The sequence below is a fragment of the Artibeus jamaicensis genome, unplaced genomic scaffold (assembly GCF_021234435.1).
Source record: "Artibeus jamaicensis isolate MK-2021 breed Jamaican fruit bat unplaced genomic scaffold, CSHL_Jam_final contig_685, whole genome shotgun sequence".
NCBI lineage: Eukaryota > Metazoa > Chordata > Mammalia > Chiroptera > Phyllostomidae > Artibeus > Artibeus jamaicensis.
This window is the reverse complement of record NW_026521924.1, coordinates 19,439,439-19,451,823: the sequence shown is the minus strand read 5'-3', so window position 1 is coordinate 19,451,823 and position 12,385 is coordinate 19,439,439. Positions and strand designations below refer to the sequence as shown.

The 12,385-nt window shown below is 41.3% G+C and overlaps 1 protein-coding gene across 1 annotated transcript in view; it reads left to right on the top strand.

Moving 5' to 3' along the window:
- MROH8 (maestro heat like repeat family member 8) overlaps positions 1-9,512 on the top strand; it is a 42,429-nt gene extending 32,917 nt beyond the window's left edge. The window contains exons 20-24 of the mRNA XM_037164381.2: positions 247-369; positions 1,821-1,920; positions 2,174-2,239; positions 7,179-7,350; positions 9,387-9,512. Coding sequence (XP_037020276.2) covers positions 247-369; positions 1,821-1,920; positions 2,174-2,239; positions 7,179-7,327 — 438 coding nt within the window. The 3' untranslated portion in view covers positions 7,328-7,350; positions 9,387-9,512. The remainder of the gene's footprint in view (positions 1-246; positions 370-1,820; positions 1,921-2,173; positions 2,240-7,178; positions 7,351-9,386) is intronic.
- The last annotated feature ends 2,873 nt before the right edge of the window (positions 9,513-12,385 follow it).

The following is a 12,385-nucleotide window of genomic DNA, read 5'->3' as shown; positions in this document are numbered from 1 at the left end:
TCTAGACCAGTGGCTTCTGCATCCCCCGAGAACCCCATGGGTTTTATGGATCCGCTTTAGGGACCGTGGGGAAGTTATGGGAGAGCAGGACTTGGCTTCTTTTCTATCCCTCTCCTCACTTCAACCAAGATGAGTCTGAGCTTATTAGCATTCTATGTCGGACTCCAGTGTCTGTTTTATTTGAAGAAAGATGACCTCAGCTTAAAAATGTTCAAAAATACCGATTTCTGATCATTCTTTTCACAGGAGAGCAGGCGAGTCCTAACTATATGTGCCCAGTTCCTGAAGTGGAAGCTGCCCCAAGAAGTGTACAGCAAAGACCCCTGGTACACCAGCCCTAGTGAGGTTGAAACAATCTGCAGGTTCTTTGTATGTGAGAAGTAGTGGTTTTGTTAACTCTTTAACATGCTGTCTTTTTTCCGATATAGTTTTTCATTAGAAGTTGGTATTTGTGAATTGTTTTGCACTGTGAATCTCTAGTTTCCTCCCCACTGAGTCACAGATACACTTTCTGGTGCCTCCTTTCCTCACAGAAAAGACTGGTCAGTTCTTAGAACCCTCCCCCATTCTGGGTCAGGCTGCAGGTTCAAGCTGATAGTACCTACTCAAGTAACTACTTGTGGAGTGAACTGAAATGGAGTTATGTATTGGCTTCACAGTGATCTCTGATCCTTTCCATGGATATAGAGAACTGGTTTACCCTCCATCAGAGCGAGTTCAGGGAGCCTCAAGCGAGAGCTGCAATGCTACTGCAGGCCACGCAGCATGATGACAGCGTGCCACTGGCTCTGCCACACCCTGGTGGTGTCCTTTCTCCTCACAAACTGGACAAAGGATACTGAGGCCAATCTTAGGGGTAAGCCTGAGCCAGAACAACCTCAGGAAACCCATCCATGTTTTTTCTAGACAACTGATTCTAGAACCACTGGAATCCTAATGAAGGCCCTAGGGCTGGCTGCTATTCCCAGGGACCTTCCATATGTGTAGCCTCTTTAGGTCCCAGTATGGGCTCCTCTTACCAGGCTTACAGGGCTCAGAAGCCCAAAGTACCCGTGTTTCAGGCTTTCCACTGGGGATTATCTCACTGACATGCAGCCTAATTTAGAACTGATGCACTGATAACAATATTCACAGCAGGAAACACGGATAATCTGCAGTATTCTGAGCAGATAAGACTGAAGATTATCCACGTTAAATCCAAATCCTATGAAAACAAATTCTTGTTCTATTGCCCCTGTCCCTGAAGTGCCTGTTCTTGTAAAAGATCACTGAGAGGCAAACTCACTCATGCAGGAAGCCTAACACATCCAGTGAGCAACAGGCCGTGGAGAACCTAGGAACAGCCAAGGATTAAAACTCCCTAAGGGGATCCTGCAAGCTAGTAAGGGAGATAAAACCTCTGTGGAATAATAAATAGAAACTCAAGGTGGGAAACATGTGCCAAGAGAGGAGTGCCTTCGAGTGCTAAGAGCGAGTTAGGTCAGGAAGGCAGGAAATGTCAGGGAAGAGCTCACAGGGAAGCAGAACTCAAGGCGGAGCTTAGAGAACTGGGAGACTTAGATACAGAGAAATGATGGATTGAGAGGCATTACAGGCGCAATGTGCAGCAGGAGTGGCTGTGAGCAAGGTGCATTCAGAGGGTTGAACTCTGTCTAGAGGATTGTTGTGGCATCATGTTCGTTCAGCAACTGTAGTTATTTCAAGCACTGTACTATGTGTGTATATCCGACCTAGTCCTTGACTCTGGAAACCACAGCGAGGCTGATAAAAATAGTGCTGCTACTTCACTCCTTTATACTCTTACTTTTTTCCCCACTTAGGGAAAAAAGTGCAAGGGGAAAGTTAACATCCTAGCCCAAGCATTGATGTTCTCCAAGGATGCAAAAGTTCCTATCAGAAGAGCAGCAGTCTTGTTTATAGGTACAAAGAAAATCCTTTCATTTCTACAGTCACTTTCTGTCCTGAACTTGCCCAAAGTGTGTTGTTGAATGTTCTCATTCTTTATGAAGATGACCTTGAAAATACTTGTTTGGAGAAAGGGGCTATGTTTTCCATAGGTGCTTATCAATAGTTGTAAGTCCAGTTTTTACGATCTAATGGTCAAAGGCCAGTTCTGCCGGCTGCTTAGAGCCACAACCAGGTCACAGCCTCACTGACTTCATTCTGCACTTAGGGCTCCTTTCCAAGCACCTGGATCGCAGTGAACTCCAGATGAAGGGCACTAAGTGGATAGAGGATGGTAAGCAATAACACAGGTGGGTTTGGGTGCCCCCAACTTTAGAGGGTACATGAGGCAGGGACTGTGGGCAGGCACCATGGCAGAGCTGAGACTCTGAAAATCAGAAAGCCCGACTTTTGCAGTAAGTGGAAACCCTTGGGGACTTCAGCTGAATGACATTCTCATCCCAGACTAATTCTCTCCTTGGGAAAGAACATGACCCTGTTCCTCTGGAAACCAGCTTTGATGCATTGTCTCAGGGACAGTTCTGGAACTTTGTCTATCAGGAAGTAAGACATTACCTAGAAATGCTGTCTTGGTGAATTATGATGACACTCACAAGTGCCACACCGATGACTGCAACACTATGGTCTATAAGCGGTTGTCCTGTAAGGTGGTAGGACTTCACAGTAAAGATGTTTTACAGTCATAGAAGGCAGCCATCACGCAGATGGTTTTTGAATTGTCAGTGAGTGGAAAATTTTTATAACTATACAGCTTGGAGGATTTAACACTCAAAGATATGTTTATTCCCACTTAAGAAGTAGTCCTACAATTTAAAAATGCCATGAAATACAGTCTCACAACCCAAAAGCAGGTACTTTGAGGACCAAATTAAAATCCTGAATAATATAAAAATAAAACTATGTGATTGGTAAAATAGCCAGAAGCTAAAGCTTGTTTAGGAAAGGTCACCCCACTTTTCTCTAAGGTCTCCTCCTTCCCCACAGATGTCGGAAGCAAAAGCATGGGAAGGTCATGTAGACTGTTCGATTCTCTGAGGTAGGGTTCTGCATGGCGGATTTTGTTTAATTAAAAGCAAATTATTTTCACCAATGTCACCCCAATAAATTCAATAAAAAAGCAAAGTAAATAAATAGCCAATTATTTTCTAATCGAAAACACTGGAGAATCAAATTATCTATAGAATCCTTTTCTATATAGAAAAATCTCAAATATGCTTATAAGTTATATGCATATTTTAGGGTGAATCATAGAAAATTACCATTTTGTAGGACAAAACAGTCAAATATCAGCAATCTTTTGTTGTTCAACCTAAGGAAATAATCCTACCCTATTCTCTCCCTAACAGTGACTAATCTGTTTTAGAAATAGGGTAAAACACCCTATCACTCCTTTTTTTATTTTTCAAATTATTTACTTATTTATTTAAGACTTTATATTGAAAAATAACTAAATAAAATTTTTAAAAAAGACTTTATTTATTTTTAGAGAAGGGAGGGAGAAAGAGAGGGAGAGAAACATCAATGTGTGGTTGCCTCTTGAGTGCCCCCGACTGGGGACCTGGCCCACAATGCAGGCATGTGCCCTGACTGGGAATCTGGGAATTGGTCTGGTGACCCTTTGGTTTGCAGTCTGGCACTCAATTCACTGAGCCACACAGTCAGGGCTAAAATTTTTATATACTGATTTTAAAGAGACAAGAAGGGGAGAGAGAGAAACACCGATTTGTTGTTCCACTTATTCATGCACTCACTGGTTGCTTCCCATATGTGTCCTGAACTGGGATTGACCCACAGCCTTGGTGTGTCAGGATAAAGTTCTAACCAACTGAGCTGCCCGCTGGGGCTCGCTCTAGGACTCTTGTTTGAACAAATTTATGTCATTTACCACAGGAAATTTTAAGCAAATTTAAACAAAAATAACAATATTTAAAATTCAATTTAAATTGATTTCATGACAAAATAAGTTTGAATCCCTTTGGATTCCAAAATTGATACCTGCTCCCTCATGCATTCTGTGGAACCTGGAGACAGATAATTAGTGTAGGAATCAAAAGAAACTAAAATTTTAGACACGTTACTCCATCTTGGAAGTAAGATGCCCCAGTTGGGGCACGTGCCTGGGTTTTGGGTGTGTTCCGTTAGGGGCACAAAAGGCAGCCACACGGGGACGTTTCTCTCCTTCTGTTTCTCCCTCCCACTCTCTCTAAGAGATGAAGGAAATCTTTTTTTAAAAAGCCTTAGAGAATTAGAAACTAAGAAGAGAGACTTTTCTAATATGATACAAACATAAATCCATAAAGTCAAAGAATGATAGATTTGTTTATTTAAAAATTTAAAAACCTACTTTGAAATAAAACAGACTAGTAACAGACTAGACTGGAAAATAAACAATAATGAAGGGAATATATTTGCCATATGATAAATGGTTAATATCATTAAAACAAATCAGTACTTTCTTCAAAGAAAAGTGACAAACAATATGAATAAGCAATTGATAGAAGACAAATGGCCAACAAATATATATTAAAAATATTCAGTATTACTGGTAATCAAAAGTTTGCGAAACAAAATGATGAGATACCAGTATGTGTTTTTCTGTCAAAATGGCAAAGATTATGAATTAATACTCAACCTTGGTGTCTCAGGACAAAACTGACATCATCATACAATGTGCTTGTATTAGCATGAGTCGATGTAACTTTTTTGTAGGGAATTTGGTAGTATGTATCAAAACTCTTTAAGTAAACATATACTTTGACTTGTAAATATCACTTCTAGGAATTCAACTTATTAACATGAGCAGATGTATTTATAGGAATGTTTATTTCAGTGTTATTTAAATTGCAAAAATGGAGACCTGGCCAGGTAGCTCAGAGTATCGTCCAATACACCAAGGTTTTGGGTGTGATCCCTAGCCAGGACACATACAACAATTAACCAGTGAGTGCAACAAAGTCAATGTTTCTCTCTTGCTTTCTCTCTCAAAATAAAATCAATAAATTGCAAAAATTGGAAACATCCAAGATTAGAAATAAGGAAACTATATCATATACATAGTGTAGAATCATATGTAGTTGTGAAAAACACTGTAGGAAAAAAAAGGGAATAATGATTTAAGAGAACCAACACAAGGGATTTCCGCCAAGATGGAGGCATAGGTGGAAATTCCGTGCTTTCTCACACAACCAGGTTTAGAGACAACAAAATATTAGCAACAGAAAACACAGCCAGAACACAGAAAATTGAACTTTTTGGAAGTCTGATAACAACAAATGCTTCAGCCTGACCAGTAAGAGGGGTAAAACCAGCAGCTGGCGGAGCAGGGTTGCACAGGAAAACTTGGTCAGATGGACTCAGGTGCGCAGATCCCAGGTGTGCGGATCCCAGGCGTGGGGTTGCAAAGGGCCGACCCAGTGAGCGACCTAGTGAGTGCGACCCAGTGAGCAACCAGCGGATCCGGCGAGGGTTAAGAGCAGCAGGTTGACTGTGCTGGCGCATTCCTGCACAGATAGATCGGTGAGGGAGTGGGCAGTGAGACTGGACCGAATGGGTCCCAGCCACGGGAGGCAGCAAAGCTGGCCGCCATTTCCCGGCTCTGACCCCGCCCCCACATACAGGGTCACAACCCAGCAACCCTGCCCTGGAGGCCCTGCCCTGGAGGCCCCGCCCGGCCCCTAAGGCTCCGCTCCTCATACTTAATGGGCACGAACAGACCAAAAATGACTCAGGAAGATCTCAAAGCCCCAGAGCCCATAAATCTAAGTGACAAAGAAATAGCAAAACTTTCAGATGCACAGTTCAAAACACTGGTGATCAGGATGCTCACAGAACTGGCTGATTTAGTCACAAATTAGAGGAACATATGAAGGCTAAACTAATTGAAATGAATGGCAATGCACAGGAAACCAATAGTAATGGAAAGGAAACTGGGACTCAGATCAAAGGAGTGGACCAGAAGGAGGATAAAAATGACCAACCAGAAAAGAATGAAGAAACAAGAATTCAAAAAAATGGGGAGAGACTTAGGAACCTCTAGGACATCTTTAAACACTCCAACATCCGAATTATAGAGGTACCAGAAGGGGGAAAGGAACAGCCACCAGTGGAAAACTTATTTGAACAAATAATAAATGAGAACTTCCCCAATCTGGCAAAGGAAATAGATTTCCAGGAAGCTCAGAGAGTCCCAAAGAAGTTGGACCCAAGAAGAAATACACCAAGGCACATCATAATTACATTACCCAAGATTAAAATGAAAGAGAGAATTCTAGAAACAGCAAGAGCTAAGGGGACAGTCACCTACAAAGGAGTTCCCATCAGACTGTCAGCAGATTTCTCAAAAGATACCTTACAGGCAAGAAGGGGCTGGAAAGAGGTATTCCAGTTCATGAAATCCAAAGACCTACAACCAAGATTGCTCTATCCAGCAAAACTTTAATTTAGAATAGAAGGGCAGATAAAGCGCTTCTCAGATAAGATCAAATTCAAGGAGTTCATCATCACCAAGCCCTTATTATATGAAATGTTAAAGGGAATTACCTAAGAAAAAGAAGATAAAAAAGATGAACAGTGAAAGGACAGCAAACTCACAGTTATTAACAACCACATCTAAAACAAAAGCAAGCTAAAAGGACAGCTAGATCAGGAGCAGAACCATAGAAATGAAGATCTCATGGAGGGTTAGCAACAGGGGAGTGGGAGGAGAAGGGGGGAGAAGGTACAGAAAATAAGTAGCATAGATGGTAGGTAGAAAATAGATAGGGGGAGGGCAAGAATAATATGGGAAATATAGAATCCAAAGAACTTGAGACACTTGGTCATAAACTAAAAGGGGGGATGGTGGGAGGAGTACAGGGTGGAGGGGAATGAAGGGGGAATAGAACAACTGTAATGGCATAATCAATAAAATAAAAAATTTTTTAAGAAAAGAGGACCAACGCAAGAACTTAGAAATTAACAGTATTAGTCAAAACTTAACAGGTCCTGAAAATATAACTTTATACAGACTACTAGGCAGTCTAATTATTGTAAAGAGTAAAATATTTGGCAACTTAAGAAATGAGTAAGTTCTATAGGTCAGAATTGGAATTGATCTATAAACTTTCAGGTAGAGGCTTGTAAAACGTTTGTCATGCTGTAGACGTGTGGGCTGTTCGGTGCCTGGATCATTTCCATCAGTCTTTACCTCCTGCCTGGGTGTTATTGCCATTTAGATCTGAGACATCTGCTGCATGACCCTGAGCCCTCTGTGCACATCGTCACCTCCCAGGCCTTGTTCCAAATCCAGAAGGCGGGGGCTGAACCAGACCCTGAGCAGACACTTGGCGGGTTGAGGAAGCTCTTGGGTTGTCTTTCTACCTAGAAGCCCAAGGCAAGCCACATCAGGTAAAAACTAACCCTTTCAGAAACCACAAAAGGAACTAGTGCTCCTTTTTTTTTCAGACTTAAAGCCACGCCAACATGAAGCTACCTCCACCCATTTATTTGCCTCTTTTTGCTGACAAGATCTTTAAGGAATTAGAGTATGTAAGGGAGAACAGCTCTTGGTTTAAGTTAGCAGGTAGAGTGGAAATGTACTGAGTGTTTGAGGCTCGCCAGAGCACCCACAAAGTTCCAGTTTGGTAAACCTCTGTAGGACAGCTTCAAAAGAGATTCTGAGTAAATAGTAATGTTGCCAGGTTTTTATTGTTGGCTGTTTTGTAAAAGCCCAGCCTACTTGTCAATAGTCTAAGAATAAAGTAACAACCAGTTCTTACAGTTTGATATTAATGATCTATTTTTATAAAACTTCTTACAGCCATTCTTCTTCCTTGCCCTTTCCTTTAAAAACTCTCAAGCAAGGAAAAGAAAAAAAAAAAAAACAAGACTTTCAAAGTGTTGTAATGCTAAATTTATCCCAATATAGGTGAGGTTTCCACTCCTTATTTCCCCTTTTTCATTTTTCTGATTAATTCTCCTACAACTGCTGTCAGATCCTATTATCTATTGGGTGCCCACTCTCTGTTTTAAGCATAGATGGAGAACATTTTCTTATAAGTAGAAATTATCTGTGAAAGAGATTAATCTGTACTTACCAATATTTTAATAAGCTGCATGTAGAAATGGTCACCATAGGTCTAGTTCTCAGGCTCTTGTTTGGTTGAGGAACGTAAGCAGAGAGCCAGAGCTGAACTGTGTAAAGCAATGGGGAGGCCTCGTGGTGTGGGAAAAGACAAAGGAAACGAGGCAACTAGGCTATAGGGATAGACACATCCAGTGGTGTACTGCATTAAGTTTTTGTTATAAAGTGAGCAGTATGAATCCTGTCCTCCTGCCTTTCACATCCATCCCTCCGCCAAGACATTGTTAGGACACATTTCTCCATGATTCATGATGAGTTAGATGTTTTGAAGGATGTGACTGTGTGCCAAGCATGGCTTCAAGAGGATCCCTGCCCAAGAAAGGTCTTCATGTTTGCGACTAGCAATCTGGAGTTTGAGCTAAAATGCAGGTCCCAGCAGCCTGATGAAGTAAATCTTCACCGTCAAGCAGAGCCACCGTGAGAGTGACCACTGGATGCCAAGCCAGAGTGCAGCAAGCCTGTTGGCTTTCCTGGGTCCCATGCTGCTTCCTCCCTGGTCTCGTCGCATGCACCCAAGCAACTCCACTGTTTCGTGGAATATCCAGTAAAAGTGACTAAGACTTGTTGAATATTGACAATAAGCCAGACTCTAAATATATTATATGATTAGCTCTTTTAATCCTCAGAACCACTTCATGTGTTACCTCCTTCCTGCAGCTGGGGAAGCTGAGGGACAGAACATGAAAGGGACTTGCCCAAGGCTGCACAACTAGAAATGCTGAAGTCCAGCAGCCTGGCCCCAAAGGCCACATCCTCGGCTGGTCTGCTCCGCTCCTCTCCAGTCCGCTCTTTCCCACTAATGTGAATAAATGTAGATTTAGTCCACAGTTAACCTTAGTTGCTGGACTCATGCCGCAAACTCATGTACTCAAATAATGTTATGTAGTACTAGAGAACTTCAGACAAGAAATTCAGAGTTTGAACACTTCTTACCTAAAACTTGGTGTACCTCATTTATTTTTTAATAGGATAGAATGCACACCCCACACTGAAGACAGTAGACTTAGAGCAAAATGTGTTGATTATTCTTGAGGGCTCTTTTTTGAGTCCTTGGTTTGATCTCGTGAACTAGCTGTGTCTCACAGCAGAAAAACAGACCTCTAGGTCCAGGGTGCAGTTTAAATCTGCAGTGACATGGACGAGGTCTAGTGAATCCTTTCTCTCTTCCCATATTTACGCTGGAGTCCCTTTTCCTCCAGGCATATTTTTATTTTTCTCAGTAACACCACCAACAGTAAGTAGCAAGCACAACAGTGCTTATTCTATCTTACTTAATGTTTTATTGTGTTAAAATTCACAGAGAGAAGCATCCATTAGGAGACAGAGGACTGCTCTTTACTGAAATACCTCAGCAGTTTGAGAAAGGCTGAAGAAGTACTTAATAGCAATTTTATTAACAAGTCTGTTTATTCCAAATATCTCCATTATATTTATACAAGGCTCTACTCAGAGTTAGGTTTATGTTTATATGGAATTTTTTAAATATATAAAACAAAAATTTCTGGACGTTTTTGTTATATGTTGAAATAAAGTTTAATATAACTGAATATTATTTTGGTTTTATTTCTATTATATAATATTAAAATGTACTATTCATTATCTATTACTGGTCCAGCTGTCTTTATTATTTTATTTATTTATTTATTTATTTATTTATTTATTTATTTATTTGAATACTTACCCAAGGATATTTATGGATTTTAGAGAGAAAGGAAGGGAGAGAAACATCAATGTGAGAGAAACATGAATAGGTTGCCTCCTGTATGAGCCCCAACCAGGGATCGAACCTGCAGCCTAGGTATGTGCCCTGACCTGGGAGCGAACCAGCAAGCTTTTGGTGTGTGGGATGACACTCCAACCAACTGAGCCACCTGGCCAGAACTATTCTATTTTATTATTATTTTTTAATCCTCACACAAGGATGTGTTTTTGTTTTGCTTTGTTTATTTTAGAGAGAGGGTAAGGAAGCGAGGGAGAGAAAGAGAGAAACATCCATGTGAGAGAGAAACATGGATTGGTTGCCTCTTGCACATGCCTCAACCAGGGATCAGACCTGCAGCTTAGACATGTGCCCTGATGGTGAATCAAACCTGCAACCTTTTGGTGCACAGGACAATGTGCCAACCAACTGAACCACCCGACGTACCGAGGTACCTATTTTATAAGAAATTGTTTTTTCTCTCTGATTGAAAGATTAAACTATCATGTAAGTAAAAGATGGAATGGAGCAAAAGGAGAATCCATCAGACCTCAGCCCTGGCAAATAAAACAGCACTAGGCACAACTGTAAAGTAGGTTAAATCTGTCTCTTCCAGTGCCCCCTCCTTTCTTCTTCCAGGTTCTAGGCTTCATGCTCCTTTTTTTTTTTTAATCTCTCCCTCTTAAGAAAGGATTCGATGAACTCACTGTTAGTGTAAGTGATTGATAATGCAAAACTTAATGAGGTGAATTCTTCCAGAGATTTTTGCTTTTTCACAAAGTACAGTTCTTAAGCAAAAGGCATAAACCTCTCTAATTGAGATATTTTAGGCACTACTGAGCAAGATGGAAAAGGGAGGTATTTGGATATGGAGTTGGGGGTGATAATGTTGCTGGTGGAAACAAGGTCCTTGCAATGTTGTGAAAAAAGCTATGTCTGGGGACCCACATGGGAGGATGTGGTTTAGTGGTAAGGTTTATTTTAGAAGTGAAATCCAAGGGCGGCCCCTGGGTTCACAGTGTCTCGCTTCTATCCGTCCTGCTGTGAGAAAAGTCCAGCCTTGTCTTCATCAAGCCCAGAAGAAAGACCAGTGTCCATAAAGTCTATGTCATTGGTTCAGTCCAGTGTTTCTGGCTGCACTGCAGCTGGTGCTGTGCCCAGGCCCATGCTTGGAACCCAGGTCCCAGTGGCTGCTGGGCCCACATAGCTGCTATGGAGAGATAATGGGTAAGCATGTGTTACAGAGGGAGAGAGAGAGAAAGAGGAAGGGGAAGGGGAGAGGAAAGAGAGAAAGAAAGAGACAGACGAAAATATCCCTTATTATGTTGATATATTATCTTGGGCTTGGGAAGGACTAGGCACTTTTCAAACCCATTCAGTTTCCCAACCCTTTACAGGTTTGCATTGGATCCTCCTCCTAACCAATCCATTTCTTAGATTTTCCAGGGTTGCATGTCCCTTATCCAATCCAATTCTTTTCCCAGGATAGACAGGCCTTTTTGGTTTCCATCTTGACTCCTACTGCATATGCCTCATAGTAGAAGCACCTCCACTTGTGCCCTTTTGGCTCCTACTGAGCTTGTGTCCAGCTGAGGAATTTCTCCTGCCAGTTTCTTTCCCTCAGTAATACTGGCTAATGACCAGTAAGGATCCTGCCTTCCTTCCTGCTTGCTCCAGGGATTAGATCCGATGCAGCAGTCCCCCAGGGAGTCTGTGACTGCTGCAACTTCCCAGTGAAGCAGGGTCAGTGTTTGATCAGCTCCCTAGTTTATTGTGCTTAATAATGTCTGATTCCCTTTGCTCCCTTTATTAATGTCTAGCTATCTATGCTAACAATGGTGGGAAATAGAGATTTTTCTTGTCATCCTTGAAGTCATATCATATAAATCAGTTCTTTCCCTACCTCTGCCCAAACCCTCCTCAGAACTCAGCAGAGGAAAAGGATTAGAAAAGATAATTAACAACTGCCTTATGTTATGCAAAATACAAAGGGAAGTGATGTATTCTCTCCTTCCTGAAAACTGGAGATAACTTGCCCACCACAGAGGATGACTTCTCTTACTTAAACGCCAACTGCCAATTACTGAATGATTCAGTATGTCTTCTACACTTTCTCTCATCCTATAGTTTATTATCCAGTGTCCAAGGAAGATAGCACTGGTTTTAAATAGTTCCTATGAATACTGATAGTTAATCCATATATCAGGACCCACAAAATGAAGGTCACCTCAGTGGCCCATTCCACATCACAAATCTCAACCTAAGTCAACCTGAACTTACAGAAAACACCTGCCAAGGAATCGCAACATATACCAATCACAATCCTCCAACTCAGCCTTAGTTAGCTTTCTTTACCCTAGAGAAAGAGGACCTTCTGGCCTTACACGCAAATCCACAACCTAGCCAGGAACTGTCCCAGGTAATTAGAAACATCAAGAAATAAGAGAGAAGAAAAAATCCCCCCCCCAGAAGAGAGAGATTTAAAATTTTTAGAAAAGCAAAACAAACAAAAAATAAAATAAGAAAAAATATAAATATAAAATACTACCAAAAAATAAAACAATAAAGTCCTTGCCTTGGTGAGTTTTATATTCTAGCGG